This window comes from Halichoerus grypus, chromosome 6 (assembly GCF_964656455.1).
Source record: "Halichoerus grypus chromosome 6, mHalGry1.hap1.1, whole genome shotgun sequence".
NCBI classification, from domain to species: Eukaryota; Metazoa; Chordata; class Mammalia; order Carnivora; family Phocidae; genus Halichoerus; species Halichoerus grypus.
In genome coordinates this window covers 176,130,572-176,157,938 of record NC_135717.1, presented here as the reverse complement: position 1 = coordinate 176,157,938, position 27,367 = coordinate 176,130,572, and the positions used below count along the sequence as shown (strand labels likewise).

The window sequence follows — 27,367 nt, the reverse complement described above, 5'->3', positions numbered from 1 at the left end:
GATCCAAAGGTGAGCTCAGCAGTCCATCTCCCGTGATTTACCGCCAGGCCCGTGGAGAGTGTGACGGAAGATGCTCTTTGGGGTATGGAGAGTGGAAGTGTCCTCATTAGAATTCAGGTGGCCTCTGATAACACGAGGAAGGAATTTAATAAATGCCTTAAGCCAAATGAAGTCATCTTACAATACTCACCTGGCAGCAGGAAATTTTTCCTTTTCTTAAAACAAAATCACCAGGTTGTAGGAAGCGTAAGGCCTCCACGGGCTCCGTCGGCACCACCCCCATTTACCAAAGCCGTCCCTAGCCTCAGGATGGAGGACAGGAGCCCTTCGTAGAGGCCCGCACACGGGGCCCCACATGTGTCCACGAGACTGGGCGGTGCTGGACAAGGCAGGGGGAAGGTGGCATTCACCAGAACACACCCCCCACCCAAGGGCCAGCTCCGCAGCAGCTCACTCCCCAAGCACCAGGCAGAGCCCTGACTTTCCCCTAGGGACCCAGCTCTTCCATTTCCCTTCAGAAAGCTGTAGGTGGTGTTCATTTCAGGACACGCCCCGGCGGCACACTCACTTCTGAATCAGCCTCGCAGGACCCTGGGGAGGAAGGGACCCCAGCCCGCGGCAACGTCCCCACCACCCAGAGAGCTTTCCCCACTGCACCAATGGCAACTCCATGAGCTTGGAAATTCTCAGAACTGCCCACTGCACAACCAGCAACCAGCCCTCCGTCCCCCTCCCACCCCATCCCCCTCCCTCTCCCCTTCACAGCCACACTACTCAGAAGATGGGGGGTCACCTCAACGCAAGCTGAGGTCAGCCCACCCCACCCAAAGTGCACCTGTCTACAGCCATCAACGGCCAGGGCACTGTGCCCCCGTGCACATGGGCCTTCCAAGCAGAGCTGCCCGCTCCCCACCATGACCCACTGACCCCACCACTGCCTTCCCAGAGCTGCATTCCACATAAGGCAGCCACTCACTGTGTGGGCCTATTCAATTTAAATTTAAATAAATTAAAATTAAAACTTCAGGTCCTCAATCACATTTTTCAACGTCGAATAAGCCACTATGACCACAGGCTACCCCACTGGGCACTTCCATCACCCTAGAACCTTCTACTGCACGCGCTGCTCCAGAATCCCTCCCCCTGGCTCCGTGCATGCCAGGGCTTCCTCTCCTCCCCTCCCTGCCCCTCGCACCCTGGCCAGTCCCCCTGCACCTGCATATGCTTACACACCCACACTGGGTCACTCCCATGTCCTGGCCATCGTGAATAATGCTGCAATGAACATGGGGGTGCATGTGCCTCTTGGGATACTGATCTCATTTCCTTGGAATAAACAAATTCAGTAAAGTTGCAAGTTAAACAACAATACACAAAAATCACTTGCATTTTTCTATCCTAAGAGTGAACTATAGGGAACTATCCCATGGACAAGTGCCTCGAAAAAAATAAAATACTTAGTAAATCCAACCACGGAGGTGACAGGCCTGCACGCTGGAAACTGAAGCACTGGTGAACAGAACCGAGGCTGAGACAAACAAACGGAAAGATGTCCTGTGCTCGTGGACCGGATGAATTAATAGTGCAAAAGGCCCACACCACCCAAAGCCGCCTGCAGACTCAGCGCAATCCCCATCAAAATTCCAATGACATTTTTCACAGAAATAGAAAAACAAACCTAAAATTCATATGGAACCACCAAAGACCCCGAGTAGCTAAAGCAACCCCGAGCTGAATGACGTTCTAATGCCATTTACCACAAAGGAATTACAATCCAGAAACTTGGCCTCAGTCTGTGCCCTTGGGGAAACCTGTTTGCCAACCCCTCTGGGCCCGTCTCCTCCCCGGCAAGGTCCCTTCTGGTGGACACCCCATCACAGGGAGGCAGAGCTCACCCCAGACCGCGTCTCGAGGGTTAGGAACCCCTCGTCAACAGGGCACAAGGCACATCCTCTCCCATAATCTCGGGAGGTCAAGCAGCCAGGCTCAGACACAACGGCAGCTTCTGTCCCAGGACCTGCCAGACGAGGGGCTTCCACAGGCCTCCGGACTAAAGAGCAACCACGGGAAATGGTGGGGGGAAGGCAGACAACGACCTCTGCGCCCTCCCCAGGATTCTGCTGCTGCAAGGAGGGGCCCGAGGAGCAGGGGACAGTGCTTACTCTTGATGTGCCGCGCCCTCTGTCCCAAACCTTCTCTCCCTGGATGTTCACGGGGCTCTCTCCAGCCCCCACTCAGGTCCCAGCTCAGACCTCGACAAAACAGCCATCCCTAGGCCCACGGGACGTGATCCCCAAGGGATTACGGCAGCTCCCGACGCCCAGGTCATGCCCTGCACGTCACTGCCTCAGCTCCCCTGGCACCAGGAGGACTGCAGGTCCAGCCCCCTGTGGGATCTGGGCTCTTCCCCTCCGTCTGGCAGGACAATCTGAGCACGCCACTTCCCCTCACTCTCCCTCATACCCGGCTCCCTGCTCCTCACTGTTTTCTCCACAGCAAACACCCCGACCTAACAGGAGCCTTGCATTTGCCAGGGGCTCATTTCTCTACAGTCCTGCGTCTGTCCCACTGGGACGGAAGCGCACTCAGGGAAGGAACTTCTGCTCAGCTGGAGGCCGAGGGCCGGCATGCTGCTGTCCCCCTCCACTGTCACGCCGCCGGGAGGAGAGGCCAGAGGGAGCCAACAGCACCTCTGTGCTGGGACCACAGTGAGGGCAGAGAACAAGCCCAGGGGTCTCTCCTGCTGGAGGTAATGCGCATCCGTGCGATGGGTGAAGGGCAGGATGCACCCTACAGCCCAGGGACAGGGAGCCAAGCGCAAAGCTGGTGGCCGAGTCCTGGAGGCCTGGCACCGGTTCGCACGGCCGAGGCTCCCCAGGAGCCGCACCGCCCACTCCAGCTGTCCCGCTTAGAACGAATGTGCAACATGCCCCGGGAGCAGGGGCCATCTCCCTGAAGCACGGGCTCTTGCTGGATCGTCTGGGCTTCTTAAATGTCTGCTGTCACGACTGTGATGATGCACCTCATTCATCTTCATGCCACGACCTAGTTGGGAGCCGGGGCCGGAGTAGCTGCTCTCCAAAACCCTTGGTGGGCACATGCCCCCAGACAGCTTCAAGCTACATCCAAGGGGTTCAAGAGCTTTGGAAACACCTGTAATGGCCCAGCTGGTAAACATCCCAGTTTAGGGGAGAGTAATCACCTGAATGCCATCCTGTGATTACTGTGTATTTTCATTGCCAAAAGATGTAATACAATTTCATGGTTACTTGGGCCTGTAAAATAGAAATACCCCCAACTTTTAGGATACGAAAACGTTTATGACCAGGGTACTGTCAGTTCAAGAATGAGTCCGTGGTACAAATGAGTCAATTCATGACAAAATTTAATTTCAGGAAAATTAACGCAATAAAGATGCCACTACTGTGCTTAAAGTTTTAATACCTATTAGGAGTTTTAGCGAAGTGGTGCAGGACCGTGGGCACACAGATCCATTGTCTGGCTCCTCACAATGCGAGGGACTTCATACCTAATTTATCTGTAATGGGGAGAGCATTACAAGGAACTGTGTGTTTAATGAGGGGGCCAGGGTCTTCGACAGCCTAACCCATCACAAACGGAGAGCGTTCCCACGTCACGGGATATTAAGTTTGTTTCCTACATCGCTACCGAGACCCAGTTAATAGCACCAGGCTGATGGCCACTTTCACCAAACAGCCCAGGGAAGGCTTTATGTCCCAGCAAATGTCAGTGGCCAGAAATTCTGTAATTGCTAAGTACTTAGAAAAGCAAAACCAAAGTGGGGGATCTGGATGGAAACAACTGAGTCGTCATAATTTCTGTAATGAATATTATTAGAATAAGCAAGCCACAAAAACGGAAAGCAAAGTCAAAGCACAGGGCTTCAGAACCACAAAACACCCCCGAGCCCACGCAGGACACAAGGACCACCGTCAGGAACAGAACTTCGGGTTGCTGCTCTAGCTGACTCCCATGACCACAAGCTCAGAGTCAGACAACGGCGGGTGCAGGGGCCGTGGACGTCCACGTGCAGGGCTCCCACACCGGAGGCCAGCCCCACGGCGGGGACTTACGCTGCCCTACACAGAAGGCGCCGCCCGGTGCTCCCTTTCCTGGTCCAGAGCCCGCGAAGGCAAAAACCCTGCCTCTCGGAGTGCAGAAAGCAGCCTCCGCAGGCCTCCACTCTCCGTCCCACGTAAGGCTCCCACTATCTGCAAGGGATGATGAAAAGCGGCGTGTAAGCCCCGCGGTGCAGCCTCAGCTTCAGCAAACATCTCCAGCAAAATGAAAAGGTGCTAGAATAAGCAATGGGACACTCGGGGGAACAAAGGTGGTTTGTTCCAGAAAACTCAATCTCCAGAAGAAATGAATTTCATCAAAATCGGTGGAGAGGAGAAAATTTCATATTGCACTGAATTTGTCAGTGATTTTTTAAAAAAATCTTTATTATAAGTAACTCAGAACAGACAACGTGTGAGTCCTGAGCGTGAATGTTTCTGGCAGCTGCGGCGCACACGTGTGCCGAGTTACAAGCATCCCCCACCGCGCCCCTAGGACCCCGACGAAATGTAAATTGTCCGTGAGCCCCGGGGATGCTGGCACCACACGGTCGGAACGAAATTCAGCTACAAACAGAACGACAGGAAGTCCTTCTTCCCGGTGCTACTTCTACTCAGCTGACAAGAACACCAGGAAAGACTCTGCCCTGGGCGGCCGCCGTGCAGGCAGACAGCCAGCGGGCCCGGGCCGGGCTCGGCAGGAGGCCGCGGGGCGCGGGGGCAGCTCACCTGGTAGGTGTCCCACAGGCGGATGGTGCAGGGCAGGGGCACTTCCCGCATCAGCAGGTTGTTCATCCAGCGGAAGGCGAACTGCAGGTACCTCACCTCGTGCTGGTCCAGGTGCCGGTGGACTTGCTCTGGCGAGACAAACACAGGCCCCGAGGCTGTGAGGGAGAGCCCCTGGGGTTCCGCCGGGAACCACCCACTCCAACCACCAGACGCCCAAGCAACGTCCCCAGGGAGCGAAGAAGTCACCTCCATTAAAAGAGTTCAGATCGACTCTTCCTCTGGAAAGGGAGCGGCAGCGGTGGCCGTGACGGGAACAGTGGCGAGGGTGGCTCCCCGGGTCATGTGTGCGCCCCACCCCGGTAAGAGGGGCAGGACCACTCCTGCCTCTCGGGTGATAAACTGGTCTGTGAGGCCAGCGGAGGCTCCGGGACATGCAGTGAGCGCTCTCCCGCCCCAGGCAAGTCCACCAGGCACGGGCTGCAGTCCCAGGAGGGGCTTGGACAGAGAGAGGGAGAGCTCACCGGCTCCCAAAACGACCTCAAGCTCATCAGGGGGGAATTCCCCACCTGCTCCCGGACCTGGCCAGTGAGCGGGCGAGTGGGACACGGCCCTGGGCCCTAGGCTGGGTGCCTCTGGATTCCAGGTTTGGGGCTGGCCTCCAGAGAGGAGAGCTGACCTCTCAGAAGAACCATCATTTCCCTGGCGCTCGATCTCCCACTGGCCACGAGCGGCTCCTCCCCATCCCGCTGCAACGGGCTCCGCAGCTGAGGTCCCCTGTGCTCCCGGCCCCCAGACCTCTCTGCTGGGTGCTTAGCAACCTGGGGGGCAGGCTCCAGAGCTCCATGAGCTCCAGTCTATAAATCCTGGAGGTGCCTCTGCAGGAAGCAAAGATTCTGGGGATCGTGGTGACCCTGCTACTTCCTAGCACTCTGCCCTGTGAAGACCCACTCCGTGCTGTTTCATAAGACAAGCAAATACTGCCGAACGGGTCCTGACTTGGAACCGGAACCTTCCCATGTGACTGTGTTGAATCAGGGTCCACCAAGCGCTGCTAAAAGCACTCTTTCCACAAACATCTTTTCTGTGAGCTCCTGAGTTACATGCAAGTTCCTTCTCTCTGGGGCTTACCTTCCCCTGTGACCAGCCCTGAGAGCCCTGAGAAGTGACCCTGAAAAAAGCTTACAGGTTTTCCAGCTCTCCCAAAGAAAGTTCTAGAACTAGCAAATAAACAAGCATGAGTGTTTTGTTGCTTACTGGTTTGTTTTTACTCATGTTCCCAGTAACCTGAAGTACTGCAGAGCCTGACCACCAAGCACAGAGGAGGGGGGTGTGAGGGGCGGGAGGACCCTGTCCTAAGACCCGCTGCACCTTCCAGTCACTCTGGCTTACGGTCCACCTGGCGGGGTGCTCTCGTCCACAGGAGGAAGGCGGGCCACAGAAAAGCTCCGGACAGCTCTGGTCCCCACGACTGGAGCCAGTTCCTTCACTGGCTCTTCTACGACACCCCACCCCAAGCCACCGCTGTCCGCGGCTGAGCGTGACAAACACGCCTGGGCACCCTCGACGTGGCAGGCAGGGCAGGACACGTGCAGGCCGGGGGTGGGGGAACAGCTGGGCCACGTGGTGTGGCAGACCCAGCAACACACTGTAAGACCCATCACAACAAGACAGTGACTAATGACACGGGGCTGAGAAGAAGCACACAGGCTCATCTCTGAGCCCCTGCAGCCAGCTGGGAGCACGATGCCAGGGAGGAGGCTAGAGGGATGAGGCAGTGGGAAGACCCCAAACGCCCCAAGGCCCACCATGTGCTTCCTCTTCAGGGACAAACGTAGGGACCGAGGGCTCCGGGTGCAGCATAGGGCAGGCCTGGGCCCAGGGTGCCGAGGCCAGGAAGCAGGCAGAAAGGGAAGGCCTGGCAGTGGGGGCTCCTCTGGCTGGTGTCTGTTCCCCCGGGGTATTCAGCTCCTATGGGCAGGGGCCCTCTCCCCAGAGGGGTAATTCACATGCCAGCGGAGGGGAGCTTGTTTTGTTTTTGCTTGACTGAGGGGTTCTGGCTCAAGCCCATGCAAGCTTGAAGGAAGACTCTTGCATTTCCGCATTACCAATCCCATTTGTCCTCCCTGTGAAAGCCTAAGGAGGAGAACATTTCTGTGCACAGGGGCTGGAATGGAGCGTGAACCAGGGAGCCACGTTCTATCAAGGCTGGAGTCAGCTGGAAGCAAAAGGAGTCACGGTAGGCAGTAAGAACAGATCACCCTCAGAAATCTGAAAGCTATTCTTATAGTAAAACCAAATAAATAAGCATTACGAAGTCAATCATCATCATTAATTTTTAGGATAAGACCTAAGTTTTCAACAAAATGTCTTCTTTGCACTGGGCCCCTTGGAGCTCCATCTTCCGCGCCCCCGGCCCGCAGACTAGGGCCCGTCCCCCTGTCCTGGGGCACTGGGTAAACACAGGTGAGAGGCCCTCGAGGAGCTCAGGGCCCAGGGAAGCACAAGGCCAGCTCAGGGGCAGGCCGGCCTGACAACAGGGTGCCGCGGGGGCTGACCTCAGTGGTCCCCACACTGGGCTGGCAGCACCCTCATCTCAAGGGCTTAAGAACACAGGTTCTCAGGCTCATCTCGACTTTCTCCATCAAAATCTTTCAGGTGGGGTCTGAGAATGTGTGTTTAGTCAGCCCTCTGGAAGATTCTGATGTACGGGGAACCCCTCCCAGGGGCCCTGAGAGACAGAGGACAACAGGACTCCAGCCTCTCACACAGGGTCCCCATTCCAGAAGTTCTGCACACGGGGCAGGGTGGGTACAACCCACAGGTGGGGCCACACTGTGGTCTATCTAACCGTGTTCTTCTAAGCAACTTATGTTTTATTAAATACAATTATTTTTTATTAAACTTAATTTCACTACCAAAGAGAAGTTCCCACTTGCTCTAGTGGAGCATAAAGAGGCCAGGAGTCTGTCGATGGCATGGCGCTAGGTGGGGCCTCCCGGCAGCAGTCCCCGGCAGAACTGAGACACACAGCTTTGCACAGACAAGAGCCCCCAGGCAGGAGGGGGCAACCTGTCCCTGTGACGCTGGCCCATCATCTCGGGAGCACCTAACACCTCCAGAGGTTTCACTCAAGATGTTGTGAGGGTCCCATAAATGGCCCACAGTTTGAGAAAACTGGAACGCTAAGAATGCATCTCATCCTCAGCCCTCAGTCCCCCAACACGCCCCACGGGTGTCACCCGCCGGTGGCACCGGGTGCCAGACGACACCCCGTCCATACCCAACCACCTGGTGTCGCTCACACTCCAGCCTTCCACCTGGGCCTCCCTGTCCCTTCCAGGGCAGAGCCAGTCACGTGCCAAACACCTGGAGAGCTCCCTAAACTCCCTGTGCCGTCAGCCTGCCCCTCTTCTTGCTGCTACAAACACCTCGAGTCCAGCCTTTCGCCCGGCGTCCTGGGCTTCACCCTGGGGCAGGTGCTGTGGGCAAGTCAGCTGTGTACCTCCTGCTGGACACCAGGTGCCTCGCAAGTGTCTGTCAGATGACGAGTGAGGGAAGGAGCACGTGAATGCACAGAGAAAATGGGTGACCGGCACCAGGAATGAGCAAAGCCCCAAACGCCCAGTCTTCCTTCTCTGCTTCTGTCCCCCACAGTGCAATACGGAGGAGCGTTCTCAGCAATGCAATGGGACGCTGTGTTCTCTGTAGGAACTGAAGAATGATTTCCAGCCTGCAATTATCAGCAGCTACAAAACTAAGCCTCTGGAGAGTTCCCCTGAGTGGCCCTCCATCCAGGCCTGACCTTTGCCCGCAGCTCAAGGGCAGAAGCCCCACCAGTGGGCAGTCAGCCTCCGGCCCGGCCCAGGGCACTGACTCGAGCGCTCTGCTTAGCGTGAAATTCAAACATGAGAACACTTGAAAACAGGCAGTTCAGAAAATTTCTGATTTTACTGAAGAAGCCTCCTTCACACAGGAAAAGTAGGGTAACTTCCCTGCGTTGGCAGCTTGGGGAAGAACAGGCTGGAACACGGGCGACAGCTGGGCAGACAGGACCACTGCCTGAAAACAGCCCAGGACGGAGGCAGGCCAGCACAGGGGCGGCTCCCGGGACAGGCGGCCGGCCCCGGCTGGAGGCCCCTGGTCCTGCTGGTCACCCCAGCCCGCCGCTCTACGGGGCCAGGCCAGCCATGCCAGCGCCTCGCCCACCGGCGCAAGCAGACCCCAGGGCTGGAGCCTCCCCCAGCACAGCAGCCAGCCCACCCGTCCCAGTCCAGCCACCCTGTGGGCCTGGCACAGCCAAACCCCATCAACGACAGCAGTGGGTGGGTCACATTTTAACAGTCGGGAAGGAAATGCTGACTCCGAGTTTACTAATGTGGATTCAAGTTATGTTTTCCACTGCTTCCCATCCTCTGCTCCTGCCCAGTAACACCACGGATTGTTAGCTGAGGGACCAGCAAGCCCAGGGCACTGATGAGGGGCCGTCATCCAGGCTCTCCCTGGGGTACCACCAGCGGGTCTTCCCCTGGACCCCAGCCTCCTGCGGGACGGGGGACGTTGTCTGGGCCCCACGGGCAGACACGGAGCCCAGCCCAGCATGGAGTCCATGCTCGGCACATCACTTAGGGAGAACAATGGCCAGAGCCAGACGCTCTCAGGACATGTGGACAGGACGAAAGCCGGGGAAGCGAGCTGCCCACAGGAGTTAAGGACAGAACAGCCACGGCCTCCCCAACCAGGCCCGTGCTCTGTGGCGCCTCCAGCCGGCGAAGGACAAGCTCACCAGTTGACAAACTGGGGAAACAGCTCTAAAAACATGTTGGGAGGCATGAGTCACCTTTCTAATGTAAATTGGTGAGTGAAAAGATTTGGAAAATTAAACACATTTCTGGAACATCTATCACTGAAGTAACCTAAGGAAACCGTAAAACTTAAGCCTTTCTCTTCTACAGTGAGTCCCACCTGAGGCCCCAGCAGCAGGGGGCACAGGGACAGGAGAATTCTCAGCCCCTCCCCACGAGATGCAGACAGAGGCGGCTCCTGCCTCAGGCTTGGCCGGAAGGAGCCCATCCCAGCCAGAGCGTGATGACCAGCGCCCTTCCTGAAGGGGCCAGCCCTGCAGGACCCTGCCCCGGGGACACGTCCACCCTCTGCCTGTGCGGTGCGGCAGGCTGGGTAAAGTGTCCACGGGTACAGGCCAGGTGGCAGTGGACTGGACACAGGACTGCCCCTCGCCGTGTCTGAAGGGACCCCACACTGCTACATGGGCGCAGGGCCTCGCCCTGTGTGTCTGGGTACCAGCCCCGGGGGCACGGCGATTGCCCTCTGCAGAGCAAGGCCCGGCCCATGTGGGAAGGCATGGGCTGCGGGAATGACCAGAAACCCGACGCCCCGCTGATCCCACGAGGACACAGGCGAAGTCCTTCCAGAGCAAAGGCTCCTCACCCATCAACTGTTTCAGGGAAAATTTATCAGCCCCTCACCCCCCACCCCCACCCCACGTACCCGGGCTGCCTGGGAGAGGACACTACAGGGCAGACAAGGCCTGCAGCCGGCCTTCCAACAGCCCAGCAACTGGGAGGAGAGACAGAAAATTCAACCTTGAGTCTCACAGTTGTCTGTTTCATCAGATTAAGCGACCCTGTGTGCCCCGCGCGCCCAGCCTTCTCTGCCCAGTGGGGACCTGGGAGCTCCTGAGAGGCGCTGAGAAGGCCAGCCCCCTCCCCCGTCCCTGTGGCGGGGCTCCGAGCCCCAGATGTGAGCCGAGACGAGGCACCCGCAGCCGGGCCACCCTGGCACACTCAGGCCCGCAGGGGCTCCTGTCCCTCACGCGGAGGTGGCTTGTCCCAAAGTAAGTGGTGGAGAGTTACAAAGTGGGCGCGCCACCGGCCCCGCAGCCCCCCTCGGCCATGCAGGACTCCTGGCGGGGCTGCCTCCTGGTTAGAATGTGTTGAAAAATGGCCAACTAAACTCGACACATTACTTTCAATTTATAGACATCAGGGCTGCAAACATATATGTTGAAAAGCTTCATTTTTCCTATTTTCTAAGTAATTGTGAGCAGATGCTCTTTCACTGATAAAGGTAATTTGGTTAGCAGTAATTCTGAATTTGAAATTTTCCATTTCACTGGGAATAAGAGTGTACATATAATGAATGAGCAGGCAGATGTAATTATTGTCATCTTTCAGGCTGAAAAGACTCCTTTCACAAAGCCCTCCGTGGCAGGCTAGAGCATTGCCATCGCCTCAGCGTCCCCAGGAAGGTGCCTGTCACATCCACACGCACAGAGGCCACCACAATGTTGCTGGACACTTTTCTCAGAACTTTAAACGGCAGATCTACAGATTGAAACTTCCACTGAAACATCTTGTCTCCTTGATTAAAAATAAAAATACATTATGCAAACACACCGTGTCCCAGGATTTATGCTAAAGAGGAAAAAAACATGGATCCCATTGACTTGGCATAAAAAACACATACTGCTTATGCAGGGCAGACACTACTTAGATTTATTTGCCCAAAGAGGGAGCATAATTGCTCACACTCAGATACCTGACAAAGAACACCGTTCAGAACCCCTCCACAAAGCCGAGAACAGACATGAATACATCACACTTCTGCCGGGCAAGGCGTGAATAGGCTTTGATTTGGGAGGAAGATTGAATTCTCTATCAGTTAAAGAGATAAAAAAGGAACAAAACAAGAGCCCCCTGACAGTGAACATGGGCCTCTTTGCAGCGAGAAGCCCCTTGTCTGGGCTCACCCACCCTCCCGGTTTAGAGGAAGATAGCTGGAAAAGAGTCAGGCCCACACGGAGACAGGGCCCAGCTGCATCCATGGGCCAGAGGACCCGGGCCTCGCTGTATCGGGGGCGCAGGGGCACGGCCATCTCCATGAAGGGGAGGTCTAGGGCTCCCCACTACAGACACCCACAGAGGTGCCCCGAAGGAACAGGGAGTCTGAGCTGGAAGGGGACAGGGTGGGCAGATGGGGGAAGTGAGGAAATAGAGCAGAACCCAGGACCTACAATTCCACTCTCCCCGCAAATCCCTGCAGGCAAACCGTCCTGCCAGCCCCACATCAGGGGCAGTGAGGAGGCCATGGCCTGAGTCTGGCTGCTGGCCCGTCTTCTCCCTCAGGCAGTGGGCGAGCCTACTAAGGGTGGGCCAGACACTAAGGAAGAGTGCTAAGACCTCCAGTTTAGAGTCAGGAGAGCCTGGATTCAAATCCCAGGTCAGCTTCTGGAAAGTTCTTGCTGGCTCTCCGTGCCCTGAGGTCCTCCACCCCTGAAAAGCATGCTCTCTCAGGAAAGTTCCTGGCATGGCGGCAGCCACCACCAAGAAAGGGTAGCCACTGCCCCGCGTGTGGCCGGAGGGCGTGGGTGGGATGCCCGGAAGGGCCCACCTGGGCCGGCGCTACAGCACAGGTACGCAAGGGGGACTTGGGGAGGAAAATCTGGCCCCACGGCAGGCCTGGCATCGGGGGCAGCTGACCGGTATTGCCGTGCACCATGTGCTTCCTCAGGAAACCATTTCTCTCATTAATATATGCTGCTGCATTTCAATAAGGATCTTCAAAAAAACATTTTTTACCTTGGAAATTGTAATGGAAATCAATAGGAAGTGAGATTTATTTAGACAATTTAACACCAATCTTAGGAATGTGCTGATGGTGTAAGGAGAGAAAACCCAACCCCCCGCCCCCATCCTGTGCCAAGAACCCAGGATCGCAGCGGGTCCCACAGGACGACTGCTCCACACCTTCCTCATCCTCCATGAGCAAGGAGGAGCACACAGAAGCTCAATGAGAACCAACAAAGCTGCTTCCCAGAAGCGCCTCTGTAACATCAAACACCGCAGATGCGCCGTTCTGCAATGACTCTGGACCACGGGCCTGGTCAGGGAGACCTCCTTGTTCCGTAATAAAGAAGGAGACTGGTCTCTGCCCTCTTCCTGGGAGGGAGGCTCTAAGTCCTCGGACTTCCCCCAGGGCGGGCTGTCCCTGTTGTGCTAACGAGGGAGGTTCTGGTGAGTGCAGAGGAGGTTCAGCAGGGTCAGGATGGGGACTGCCTGGGACTCTCAGCTGCCAGGTGTCAGGGAGAAGAGAGGAGCTGGAGACTGAGTCCAACACAGGGCCCACAATCCAACGGTGCCCATGTGAGGGAACCTGATACACTCTGGACAGCCAGACCCAGGAGAGCTTTCCGGCTGGTGGTGAAGGGGCAAGGATGCGGGGCGGGGAGGGCAACATGCCCTGACCCCATGGGGAGAAGGGACCCTCTACAGGCCCAGACCCTTCCCACCCCCATCCTATGCCTCTCTTATTTTGGCTGGGTCTCCTGATCTGTACCCTTCATGATAAAACCATAATGGTAAGTATGGTGCCTTCCTGAGCTCTGTGAGCCATTCTAGCAGATCATCGAACCTAAGGGAGCCACAGGAACTGCTGAATTTATGGGAACTTGGACAGAAGTGCAGGCCGGCCTGGGGACCATGGAGGTGCGGCTGGCGTCTGAAGTGGGGCAGTCCGGTGGAGAACTGAGCCAGCCCTTAACCTGTGGGTCTGACACCCCCTCCGAGGGGTTAGCGGCAGAACTGCACACCCACTGGGGGTACGAACGAATACTCCCGCCACCATCAAATGGCCCTGAGGCAGCGATCCAGAAAGACATCAGGGCAGAGGCCAAACTCCAAATACATTCTCCCAAAATAACTGCTCCAAGGCTGGTTTGAACATCAAGGTCACGCCATGCGACTGCTACCTTCTTACACGCTGCACATGAGGGTGGCGGTGAAGGTGGGTCACACCCACAAGCCTGCTAACCACTGGCCCCGAGCAGGAGAGCCTAATGGGGTCAGTGCAGAGCGGCAGGGAACGGCCGGAGCCCAGCCACTCGCGGGCCTTGGGGCACAGACGCCACCGCGCACCCGCAGGACCCAGCCTACATGCACAGGGAGAGAAATTAAGGCTCCCGGCAGGACGGGAGAAAACAGGATCTATCTGACACCACGACACACTATCCTCCCATCTTTAGAGAGGTATTAAGGCATATTTTTTTGACAGTTAACATTATCTAAAATACAAGTTCTTCCACAGCCACCCAGAATTGAAGCGACGAGGCGTTAAATCATTCTCACTTTGCAGATGTGCTCATGAGCTTCTCAACGAACGCCTGTTTTCATATCAGGAAGCAACAACCAACCTGATTTATTAGAAAAGAGCACAGCTGACAGAGCGATTCCCTGGGCTCCCCGGGGAACCCCGAGCACGGAGGTGCTGATGGTCCACAGCAGCGGCCTGGACACTGGAGGAGGTGGGACACCAGACCAGACAGACGGGAGCTGGAGGGAGCCTGGCTCTTGGCTCCGCCCCACCCAACACCCATACGGGCTTCTAGATGGGGACATGGTGAGGGCACTGATGAAGAGGCCGCGGCTCAGGTCCCAAGATTGGATGGGCAGGGTGGGCCAGGCCTGATCTACAGTTGAGGAAGCAGTAAGCCCCACCCCACCCCCGGGAAGGGGGGATGTCTCTGGGCTCACCGAGCCCACCGACAGAGGGTGCAACGGGAAATGTACCTGTGAGGGTGGTGAGCAGAGCCAGGCAGGAGTGAGGGCCCTGCAGGGAAAGGCGGGGGGCTCAAGGGCATTATTTGTCCTTCATTCATTAGTTTTCTGATTCTGTATAACAAATAACCACCATGAATTTGTTATCTCATGGCCCCCATGGCTCTGAGTCCAGGCAGGATGGCTGGGTCCACCGCTCGGGGCTTTGCAAAGCTGCAATGAAGGCTGCACTCTCATCCAGAGGCTCAACCGAAGAAGCACGCATCTCCAAGTTAATCCAGGGTGTTGGCAGAATTCAGCCCCTGCAGGTGTATGGCCGAGGGCCCAGCTTTGCTGGCTATCAGCTGGAGGCCACCCTCGCGTCCTTGCCATGTGAGCTTCTCCAGGGTGGCCGCCTACTCCAAGAGCAGAGGCAGAATCTCTAGCTAGTCTGCTAAAATGGAGTCTTAGATAACGTAATGTAATCACGGGGCTGATAGCCCACCACCCCATAGTCCATCAAGCCATAGGATTCGCCCAAACCCAGGAGCAGGAATTGCATAAGAGTGTGGATACCAGCAGACACGGCTCCCTGGGAGTCCCCGGAGGGCCCATCCACCACGTTCACTCACTGCACTTACCCTGGCAGGAGCAAACTCGTCTCAGCCTACAACACACCAGCCCCTGTGTTCCCCTCTCCGGCAGGACAGGGAGGAGGAGGGCCAGGGCTGCCCACAATTCCAGCTCAGTAACCTAGCCATGGCTATGAGTCAGGACAGGAAAGGAAGGCTCTGCTGAACCCAACCTCCAAACCAAGAGGCAAGGCCCTTTTTCAAATGGTGCAGAAAGCAGAGAAGAAATAAGCTCTGAGCTAAACAAGCACACAGCTCGGATAAACAGTTTGCAAATCATATCGTCAGCAGTAAGAAAGCCCTGATGTGACCCAAATCCGCAATGAAGCTGAAGATGAGGAGCCTCTCCAGAAGCATTCCCTCCACCATGGCACATTTAAGATTGAGAACGCTACCAAGAAAATACCCATCCGAGTTCTGACCATGACCTGTGACTCCCACGCCTGGGCTGGTGTGCAGGTCTGTGCATGCCCACATTTGAAACTGAGCTCAAGCACCACCACCCACCTGAAGCCCTTCTGACCTCCCCCCGAAGTTGACCTCCCCTTCCTCAGCACCCCGCTGGGCCACCTGCAGACTTCTGTAAGAAGACGGACGGCACTTTTAGTGGCCTTCGTGGTTGGCATGGCCAGCTCGCCCATTAAACTGTGAGATCGTACTGACCAGGCTCCTTCCAATTCCTTTCCACACCCAGGACCCAAAGGGCAAGACAGTAAGAGTTTTCCATGAAAGTGGGAGGGATGAGGGGCGCCTGGGTGACTCAGTCGGCTGAGTGTCTGCCTTCAATTCAGGTCATGATCCCAGGATCCTGAGATCCAGCCCCACATCGGGCTCCCTGCTCAGCGGGGAGTCTGCTTCTCCCTCTGCCTCCCACTCCCCCTGCTTGTGTGCTCTCGCTCTCTGTCAAATAAATAAAATCTTAAAAAAAAAAAAAAAAGTGAGAGAGAGGAGTGGATGAAAAGATGGAGAGACAGACACACTGATTAACGGACACCTTGATGGAGATGGACAGTCCAATGGTGGACGGATGGATGGATGGATGGATCAGGGGAGAGAGACAAAATGCCAGAGGCTAATCAAGAAGTAAAGGGGAAGATGGATGGGACAGATGATCCCAGCGTGCCTATGGAAAAAGCACTTTCCAAAGTAAGTTCTAGGACTCTGATATTCTCCTGTCATAAGCCATTACTGAAGACCAGAATCTAGTTGAGGGAACTGACTTGTTTTTGAGGGAAAGAAGGCACTTCCTTCTACGTCTTTGGACACAGACACGAGTATGTCATAGAGTAAAACTGAACCACACGTATAAGCATGACGTATCCATTCTGGCTCATACTCTTACCAAGGAAAAAAAATAGGTGAGCAGAGGTAGTCTCACTGAAAAACTTTAAAAGCTACTAGTTTGTAACCTGAAGTGTACATTTAGAAGTAACAGGGCTCAATCTACAGCATGCACTCAAGGACTGCAGCTCTGATTCAGCACCAGGAAGGACAGCTAACAGGTCACTCCAAGTCGGTGTAACGCCCCACATTCTGACACGGTTCTCGGGACATTCCTCTACCACCTACAACCTGTCCACAGTGCTTACGAAGGGGCCAAGGTCCTGACCAGGGCCCCCTTCTTCTCCCACATCAGCGGTGTGCTCAGTGTTGTAGGGTTTCGGGGGCACAAACTCTCCTACCAGGCCACAGGGTGATGTCCTGTCTCTGAGCGCAGGGCTGGGAGCAAGCCCGCAGGCTGGCTCTCCAGGGCCATACAAGCCTGCCTGCACCGTCTCCCCCACGGCCTCCCACACTGCCCCCTCTGCTCAGTCAGCCACCCACAGGTCCAGAAATGGACCACCCTTCCTTCACTCACCACAGCGAACACCTATGCAAGACTCAGAGCCGATGTCCATCTTCCGCAAAGACGTCCCCCCGACCGCCCCTTCCGACTCCGTCGGGGTAACTAGAGAAGCTCGCTGCACTAAGTTACCCTCTCAATCTGCTGTCTCATTGGATAAGAGTTCCCCAACAAAGCACTCTGCCTAATGCATCCCTGTACACCCAGGACCTAGCACAGAGAGGTCATTTCACAGACACCTGCTGATGTGTGAAGTCGTTCATGTCCCGATCCAGAGGCCGCTTGGTCCAAGATAGGGCTGGAGAAACAGCAGGTCCCCTGGAACTCGGGGAAGAGAAGGGCCCCGGCCAAGGTGCCCAGCTCATGGGGCAGCCCCTCTGACGGCTAACACAGCCGCATTAGAACGGACGCACCGGGAAAGCAGGGGCACAGACCAGGACAAGAGGGCAGTCAAGCGGGGCTGCCGCGGGTCCTGCTCCCACCCGGACTCCTGTGCCGCGACCCGAGACGCTACCACAGCTGAGAAACTGTTTGAGGAGCGCCCAGACCGTCCCTTGTTGGCAGGGAAGTGCTACAGAGCCAGGAGGAGGAGGGAGGGGAGGGAGGAGAGATATGGAAGTATGCCGCATGCACAAGTCCTCCAGATAGAAAACAAGTGAGGGAGTAGGGCCCCGGGGGCACAGGATTCTCATCTCCCTCTCCTCAGCCCACCGCCAAGGCCATTTCTGACGATGAGAGCCCACGAGCGGGAGACACAGAGGCATGTCGCCAAGCTGTACCCATCTGCATCCCGGTTCAAGCAAGTCTAGAACCAAGGCCTAATCCCCACCATGCTTCACACAGCGTTCAGCGCCTCATCTGAAGTGGACACTTCCTAAGTGTCCCAAGATTCCCTGACAACAGCAGACCCAGAGTCTTCACGCATTCATGGAGACCCCGGAATGAAGGACAGAACCGGACCGAGGCATGACAGGTGCTGGGAGGCAAGCAGCCCAGCCCGGCCCGGCCCAGCCCGCTGCTGCAGACAGAATATAGGGGTGAGGCCAGCTCCCCAAACCACCCCCGGGTTGAGGGCCCCTCCCCCACCGATGAGCGCCTGTGACGGCAGCCAGAACACTGGTGTGGGGAGGCCGGGCGCTGCACGGGCCACAAGGGTGGGACCACCAGCCACAGCGGCCCACGCCCACCCTCATCGCCACGCCTGGGAGCAGATGGCAGAGGCCCCGGGGGCGCCCCGCTCCGGCCTGCCCAGCACCGGAGCCTCCCAGGAACGGGGGGACACAGTCTGCTGCCCCCTGCCAGCGCCCGGGAGTCTGCGGGAAGCAGCCGTGCGGACACAGTCTGATTCTGCCCTGACGTGGCAGTGCTCACGGGCGGCTCCGCTCTCTCTGTTCCGGTATTTATGAACAAGCCCAAAGCTGCGGGGTACCAACAGTGAACCTGTGAAACGAACAACAGCGGATATACAAGAGACCAAAGGTCACCTAAGCACTTAGCTTCCACACCATTTTTTTAAAAAAATAACCAGAACACAATTTAAAACGACGAGTTTATCAAAGAAGATACACTCCAGGGAGGGTTCTATCCATCATCAGCATATTGAAAGACCTAAGAGGCCCTTTACCCCACCCTGACAGAAGGAATCTGTCCCTGTTTCTGGCACTGAAAACCTACCCCAGATCATGGAGAAACGCCCACTTCCCAGAACTGCCTTGAGGAGGACCTAAATGCAGTTTGCTCTTTGCTTCCTCATCTGTAACCTACAAGTGTGAACAGTCGCTTGCCTGTGCACGGAGACCCCTGCCCCCAGGAAACCAGCCGTGGGCAGAGAGGGGAGCCCACAGCCTGCCCCCCACCCTGCCTCTCAGAAGACTTGGGTTCACTGAGAAAGCCAACCGCAGACCCCGTCCCTCCAGGCTCTCGGGGACCGCCCCCCACGTGCCTCCCACCAGCCGGTGGAGAGAGAGGCCTCAGTGCCCACGTGGGGCTCGGGCCCACCAGCTCACACACGACCTTCCCTCTCAGCCCACGGCGCCCCAGGACTCCCCCCACACGGCCTGCAGACACGCCCACGGGGCTCTCAGACAAAATGCGACGTGCCACCCCGGAGCTACTCCGCTGTCCCCTCCTTGTCGGGGGAATGCTCCCTCAAGGACCTCCTGCACCAAGCTGGGAAATTCTGAGCATCAAAATGATTAGTTTTAGGAAAGACCTGTAACCTGGTGAAAAACACAGGACTCCCCAAGCTCAAACACACAAACACACACTTCCAGCAGGAGAGCAACTAACAAATGCAGAGCACGGCCGCGTTAGCAAACCCCAGGAGCAACTGCCCCGGACAACGTGCTGACCTAGGGATGCCCAAAGCAGTGTGAAAGGCCGGAGGGCGGGCGGCACAGCTGATCCAGCCGAGGCTCCTCACAAGACACTTCTCAGCACACACAGAAGCCTGGCAGACGCCCCCACAGCCCACGACCACAGCCAACATCACCAGCAACAGACGGCCTGCCCCGCGTGTCCTCAAGGATCCCTGAGGAGGCCAGGGCCACACGTCTGTGGATTCCTGCCAACATCTGGATCTCACACCAGGAAGGAACAGATAAGCCCAAATTAACAGACATTCTGGCAAGAAAACAAAACAACAAAACCCGAATGTGCACGCTTCAAAAACAGCAAAGTCACGAAACACAAAGAAAGGCCAAGTCTGTTCCAGGCGAGAAAAGACAAGTGAAGGCAGCGTGGGATCGGGGACGCGCGGTGACACGTGGACTGACACCTGGACGGGGTCTGCAGGCAAGATGCCAGTTCTTCCATCAAGGTCAATCTCCTGGCTTTGGAGGGAGCACTGTGGTTACGGAGAGAAGACTCTTATTTAGGGGAAACACACTGAGGTATCCAGGAGTGAACCCAGGACCCCCTGCCATCCCCATCGCCCCCCAGGCAGGGACCCCTAGGCCCCACCCCACACATTTGCTCTCTTGGTGCCCCTGGAGGACCCGCAGCATCCGGTGCCCTTCTGAGCTGAGAAGCAGCAGCCCGTTGGGGTCTGCAGGCTGGGGTCTGCACGCACTGGGGTCCACATGCCCGCAGGGCACAGAGGTGACTTCCCGCCCTGCCCACGCGCCCTCCTTTTCTGGGCACAAGCCTTCCCAAGTGCTCCTCATCCATTTCTTGGAGCAGAGAACAACAGAAAAAGAAAAACTCCTCTTTCTTGAAATCATTTCCCAAGGTTCTTGCTGGTCTATTTTTTTCTAGAGGACGCTGTCAGCTCAGATCCTGCCACTGCTCTGTGTCCTGCCTCTGAGAGGGAGCCTGGCCACAGGAAGACTGCCGCTCACACAGGGGCAGGGGTATGGAAGCAGGGGATGCAGGAGGGACTCCAGGGATGCGGAGCAGGAGCAAAGGAGAGGCCCACCCAGGGCTGCCTCGGAGCCAGGGCCTGAAGGCCTGCACCCCAGGCTCCCTGACAAGGAGACAGCGAGCAGGAAACAGGCAGCTGTAACGGGGGGCAGAGCCAGCCCCACGTCACAGGGCCTCAGGGAGCAGCGGAACAGAGCCTGAGCAACGGGCAAAAGACGAGCTCAGGGGCTACCTGCACCACAGATTCAAGGGCAGTGCTGCGCCGTGCTCCTGAAGACATCTAGGGGACCGGGCAGCAGAGTTCTAGAACCTTCCATGGACACTCGCAGTCTGGGCACGGAGGTGCTCTCTGCGCATACAGCCTCTCCTGGCGTGGCCCTCAGGGTGAGTGAACGATGAGGCTTGTTCTCCTAGGGGACACACGGGTAAACTGGGGCAAGGACATCCAAAGACGCAACGGCAGATATTGTGAAGGCAGCTTCCCCAAGCATCCACCCAAGGGCGCCACAGGGCACCACAGTGGGATCGGGGGACCTGGATGTCAGTACCCACACCAGAGTCCAGCTGCCCAGACCAGGCTGGCTAGCACGCCAGCAAGGGCTCGGGGGCTTCCCCGCAGGTCCACCCAGGCTCCCAGGACGGGGCACCAGTGCACGCAATTCTAACGAGCTAGAGAAGCCTGGCGCTACTTGGAGGGGGTGGGCTCATGGGAAGCAGGCAGGGGCAGAACCAGGGAGAATCTTGCAATGGCCTTCATTCAACCCTCAGCTGCTCAGTCAACCTAGGGGGCTCTCCAAGTGTGGAGGGCCCGGCAGAGGCTTGGGAGGCCAGGCAGGGGGTCTGCAGGAGCCTGAGCGGCAGATACACAGAGGCTGCTCTCCACAAGAAGATGGGAGGTCCTCCGCTAACCGCGCTCAGCAGATGGCCTGGCCGCCCACCTACACAGGCGAGGGTTAAGGTCCCCAGCATGCTCCAGGGCCAGGCCGCTCTGAAGAACAAGCTCCCCCCCACTCCCCCGCCCTGCCTGGCTGCCACCTCCGCGTCCCAGCAGGTCTCTCCAACCCTGGCTCCCTGTCTGCTATCCTCGGGAAGCAGATGGACGGGGCCACAGTAAGCTTTGCTTAACCAGAATGATCGTACCAGGGTGGTTGCGAGACAAGATACAATTCCTGCTGGAGCTGTTTCTGCATATAGGGGCGAAACAGAAAGACCTATAGGAAGATCAAGTGGGAAATTACAGATTCAAGCTGAATTGCAGGTTTCTTTGCCATTAGGAGGGAGGCATCCAAGTGTAAAAAGAGGGTGGGCCGTGGATTCTCACTCCTCTATAATCCACTCAACAGAAGCTCCAAGCATCACCTGTTCTGGGGATGCTCTGTGCGGACCAGATGAAGGGCCAGTGGTGCAGGGACGGATGCTCAGAAGCCCCGCCCCCCGGCGCCATGGTGGGGAGCGCCTCCCGGCTCCGTCAGCACCCCTCAGCCCCACGCCCAGTCACGCAGTGCACACGACGGACTGCGCGACAGAAGCTGCGGCCCGGGCCCCGCTCAGCCCTGTGACACCCTGCTGCACCCCGTGCTCCTACAGATGTGGCACCGTCGGACTCCAAGCGGAGAGCCTGCGGGCCCATCCTACTGCCCTGTGCCAGTACATGACTGCGGGGCCGGGGCTGCAGCCCCCGGGGGGCCGCTGCACACACCCTCGGCAGGGCCCTCACCCTTAGCCGGGGGGAGGGGTGGTCCTCACAGGGCAGGGACCCGAGGTTGGGGCAGTCACACACACACAAATGCACACAAACGCACAGGGGTCTGAAACCAGGGGTCACACGGAGGGACCCAGCAGAGGGCGGGAGGTCTAACCTGCGAGAAGAGCTGCGGGCACACGCTGGGCCTGCACCGTCCCCTGCGCGGTGACAGGGGTGCGTGGCTGAGAGGGAGCATGGAGAAGCATGGGGAAGCATGGTGTCCCGCAGGGGGCCCACCCAGGACCCACAGCCCGAAGCATGGAGGGCACAGTGGGCCACAGAGAGTAAAGCGAGGAAGTGCCCCCCGGTCTTTCCTGAGAGCCGATGGCTTACGGGCGGGGAAGGTGACCTCCACTATAGAAACTCCTCTTCCAGCCAGTCCGGCATGGAAATGCAGCTGCAAGGCTGCCTTCTGTCCTGGTTTTCAGAGGCACACTGGTGCTTTATGGTGAGGGAGATAAAACCACTCGCGTTCTCCAGCAACTTGTAACCACGAACAAAAATGACTTTGGGGAATCATTTCAAAACCAGAACTTGATGGCCTACATTCAAAACCAAGACAACTTCTTCTTCTTAAGGTCAAGGAGAATCACTGTCTTTGGAAGTCTCTACTTACAATTTAATTAACTAGTCTCGGTTTGGCAATAAACCTGAACATCAATCTCAGGACGGAGGGTCAGAGAGAGATCATCATTAAGGAGAAAAGCATCTAAATCACAAGCTCAGAAGGCCTCAGGTGCTTGCGTTCCGTTACACACTGGATGGCCATCACCACTTCCCGGGGTAAACATGCTCCCCACTTGAGCGGCTAAAAGCACACTGCTCCTCACGGTGAGGGCGCTCCGGTCACAGCATCTCCGACTGGTTCTGCGGAAGGCAAGGCCTGGGACGCAGACAGACGGCATCTCTGACGCTGGCACATCGGCCTGGCCTCAGCTGCCCTGCGAGCTGAAAGCACAGTTATAGGAGACCCTCTCCCCAGCCCTCCGGAAACAGCCCAGCCAACACGGGAGGGACGATGGCCTCCAGACGCCATGAAGCGGGCTGGGTGGTGGCGGCCAGATGACCTCGGAGGGCCTCCCCCCTGATTCCATGCTATGTTCGGGCCTGCAAGAAAGAACTCCCAGGGCAACTGTTAACGTCCTGTCTTCTGATATAGGACAGAATGTCCTCAGCGGTCACAGCCCATCCACACTCATCAATAAGGTCTTAAAACATCAGCTAACCCCCCTGTCCTGCAGGGGATTTAAGTGTGGCCCCACCCGCAGGCCACTCGCTCCAAGACCCTCTTGGGGCCCTGCAGTCCAAGCGTGGGAGGAGAGCTGTCCCTCGGTTTTAGGAAAATAAGTCCCTCTCGACCTATCCAGGGGGAACACCTGAAAACAAGCTTAAATTGGGAAGAAAACACAAAGGGTCGGAGAGGCAGCAAGGGCTAGAGAAAGAGCAGGAAGCCGGAGGGGGTCACAGGGGCCCCAAGTGACAAGGCTACATGTAGCCCCACTCTCCTGACACACCACTCTGGCCTGGGAGATGGCAGGACGGGCTACAGGCCTGACCCAACAGCGGGCTCCGAGACGACAGAGGGAGGGCCCTGGGACCTGGCTCCTGGCTCCTGCGGCAATGGCTGGCTGGTGAGGGCGGGGGCAGAGCAGAGAAGTCCAGCACCAGGCCAGTGTCAGGCCGCAACAGCTGCGGGGCTGGGGAGCTCCGGGCCCCCTGTCACTGGGGCGCTCAGCTCCCATGTCTCACGGCGGAGCTCAGTATTTCAAAGCTCTGGCAGGTGCTACCTCCCAGATTATCTTGACAATCCTTGGGGATGGTGGGAAATATATTTGAAGACTGATACCCCAGATCGAGGCTCCTCCAAAGAGCACTGTCCCTGCAACCAGCACAATGGCAGCTCGTGGGAGAAGCCAATAAATCCAAGGGGCCAGCAGGTGAGGAAAGGGCCCTGCTCAGTCAGCTGGGGGGACATTCACACGGAGGCAAGACAATTCTCAGACAATCAAAACAGTCAACACTTACCCAGTCATTTGTCCTCACACCCAGTGTTTTCCTGCCACTTCTCCTAATTACACAGCAGTTAGAAGGGGTCGTGCATGCTCAGATTACAGAGCTTGTCCACATGCCAGATCGCCCCTTCCATGGATGAAAGGGCAGACGGATGGAGACTTGAGAGTCTCAGGCAGAACAAAGGCACGGAGGAGACCCCCAGGGTACATGAACACACGGAGACAAGGATACCCCACACAGAGACTGCGTTAACCCACCGCCCCCCAAACATCCACTCTGTAAACAGAGAGCCTCATCTTCAGACTGTGTGGAAGCAAGTCAAAGCCTCTCACACTGAGGGAGCCCTCATGTGCAGGATGCTACAGTAACCCTTGATCCATGAATCCAGCAACATGCCAATGTGGAACGGGCACAGTGTGCACGCCGGGCATCCTGCTGGCTGCTGGGAATTCTGCAGGAAGCCAGAGACACAGGCTCAAAGCCAGGAGAAGGGACCCACTTGTTATTTCAAGATGGCATGTTAGACTTCCGGACCTCCTCCACCCTCACAGGGTGGCATGGAGCTGGGGCACCGGAAGGCACCAGATGCTGGCCAGGAGTCCCAAGAGGAACCATGTGAGGAACCATGTGAGGGTTGGGGACAGGGGTCTAGTGGGGGGCATCACCAGAGCACGCTGCACCTACTGCTCCCCGAGGAAATCCCGGGGCACAGGCAGGGACAGGCAGGGTTCTGAGCCCACAGGACACCGCTGGGCCCCCAACGTGGGAGAGAGCTGGGATGGCTCTCCGTGTTCAATACCGAGCCAGGATGGGCAGAGCTGGAGGCGATGTGGGACTCACCCAGCCTGTGGGCAAAGGGAGCCAGAGAAGGACCTGGATCCTCCAATGGGGAGGCTGACTCCACCACTTCATCGGCTGCTGCAGAAAGTCAACACGGTAACAGAGGTGAAGACCTGAGGATGGCGCCAGGTACGCGGCAGACACCGGCCAGACGCGGCTGCTCTCTGCAACGGCAGCGGCCAAGCTCGGGTGTGTAACAGGCGGAACCAGAACCCGGGCACACGTTCCTAACAGATGACCTTGGGCTTCCACAACACTTCCTCTAGTCCTCTGATCTGGTACCTGGCAACGCATCCTTCTTCCCCACAATGTAACAAAATACCCACACCGGTTTTCAAGTGAAAGCACATTAAATCAGCTCGGCTGAAGGAGCCCCTGACGCCCCCCGTGCTGGGGTGGCTTTGCCGCCTCCGTGAGTGGGGGGCCCGGACGTGCACGGTACTGAGCTGCAGCAAGAAAGGACCACGTTCACAAAGCCCTAGCTGAGACCGGGGAGCCCGGCGCAGGAGCGCGGCCCCGCACGGCACACTCCGCCTCGCCGTGAGGCCCCACGATGCCACGCGGCCCACGTCCCTGCCAGTCCACATGTGCTCTGCCAGTCACCAGGTTCATATGTCTCCAGTGAAATATCACTATCATTCCAAATGCTCACATCAGCCATCCTGGGGCCTAATGAGGACGCGAGCGGGGCAGAGGGAGCTGGTTATTTTTCACCGTCGCACGCTGAATGCTCCACGGCTGGAGCGGTGCCACTGATTTATTCTCTGCTCTCCGACTGCTTACCTTGTAGCAGTAATAAAAATATTTTCACTTGGATGGTGATAAAGCTAAATCTAGTTTACTAGATGTAACTGAATTCTATCTTGAACGAATAAGTCAATTTTAAACTTACAATGCAGTCAAGACAGCTTTCAGAGAAATTTCATTAAAATCACATTTACCCTAAATTAAAACACAGAGGAGAGGAGAAACGTACAAGTAGACAAAGCCATGCACACAGAGGGAGAGCTGTTCCCCGGAAATGCATTCTGGCTTCTGGTTCCCTCGGGGTGGAAGTGTACAGTTTTAAAAATACTAATGGTCACCCTCAGTGTCCTGGGTGCGGGCAGAGCTAACGGGCTCCCCGGGGACGGGGCAGAGGGGTTGCGCAGGGAGCCAGGGCACACAGGGCCCTTGGCCACCCAATAAGGCGACTGTGGCCAGAGTCCCCAGACCACACTCCCCAGCGCTCGAAGAAGTGTCGGCCCACCACCCGCCCCTAACCACCTGCCAAGGCGGGAGGAAAGATGGCAGTGATGACGGTGGGCTCGGACGCTGAACAAGGCTTCCAGCATACAGGCCTGCGCTGCCTGCCACCGCCTTCACGTCCGGGAGCGCAAGGGCTCATGGAAGATGAGCTGCAGCCAGAGCGCGAGCCGGCCGGCCTCCGAGGGCTCACGCTGTGCTGACCAGTGGTCACGAGAGGGCAGCGGTCAAGCATCCCTCCTCGGAACCCCAGCAGGGCGCCCCCGTCTTCTCTCCTCTAACCCGCAGACCTGGCTTTAACCAGCCTCCCGTTCTGCTCGTGGGCTGGCATTTCCCCCTCGCTAGGAGACCAAAACCCCCCGGTCGGAGGTCACCCTGTACCCGCTTACACACCACAGCTTGCTCACTCCTCTTCAAGCACCAAATCCGCACCCCAGAGGAAGGGCTTCCACGTGCCCGCAGCAGGGATGGAGCCTGCCCCCTCCCCTCCTGCCATGCTGCACCGCAGGCCTGTCCAAGAGCCAGGGTTTGCCTCTGCTCCCACCTGCATGCCGGACTACCCAGGCTGGGGACAGCCTGCCCTCTAGACACGGGCCCGCAGACGTGCCCCTCCACCCCGGCCCATCCCTGCCCCCTCCTGCTGCAGCTCCCGACCAGCTGAGGTGAGGAGATCCTCCATGGGGCAGGGGACAGGGCAACTGGGCACAGAGTCTGCTTTACACACCAGCCCCCACACCGACCAGCCACGAGATGAGGATCCAAGAAAGAGGTGAGAAGACCCATCTGTCTCAGACCCCAGGCAGGGTCCCTGGGCCAACTTTATGAGGGAGCCACCTGGGGAATGACCAAGCCCCCTTTCGACACAGCCAGGCCCCACTGGCCACCTGCTGCTGATCCCTGTGGCCGCCATCTGAATGGGGAGCGGTGAGGAGCCTCTGCCTCTCCCTTGTGCTCACACAACGTGCCTGTCCTTCAGTGACACTCGGTCACTGCTCCTGGGAACAGTCACCGATCACTTGTACGCAACCCCCATGCCACCACACCACAAACACCTTGCAGAGAGTTTTGGACACATGTCCCAGGCCCCAGGGAGTGCCTTGTGTGCAGTGGGCTGCTGGTGGCATACCAGTGACACACTGCAGAAGTCCTCAGTGACCGCCCACAACCTAAAAGCCATCACGGAGGAAACCGCTGTAGGACCCAGAAGCTTTGGGCCTGCCCTGGGCCTAGGTTGGTGTGACAACCTCCTGGAACTGTCAACAGCACCTTCTTGGCTCTAACCCAAGGGTGGGCCTCCTGCAGACTCCCCTCCACGGCAGGCACACGGGGTCATG

General features: G+C 57.4%; 1 protein-coding gene across 2 annotated transcripts in view; it reads right to left on the bottom strand.

Annotated features, from left to right (window-relative positions):
* Nucleotides 1–27,367, bottom strand: part of TBC1D22A (TBC1 domain family member 22A) — a 319,474-nt gene that overhangs the window by 92,123 nt on the left and 199,984 nt on the right. For both annotated transcript variants that reach the window (XM_078076759.1, XM_078076760.1), the window contains one exon: nt 4,809–4,936. In XM_078076759.1, the coding sequence (XP_077932885.1) occupies nt 4,809–4,936 (128 nt within the window). The remainder of the gene's footprint in view (nt 1–4,808; nt 4,937–27,367) is intronic.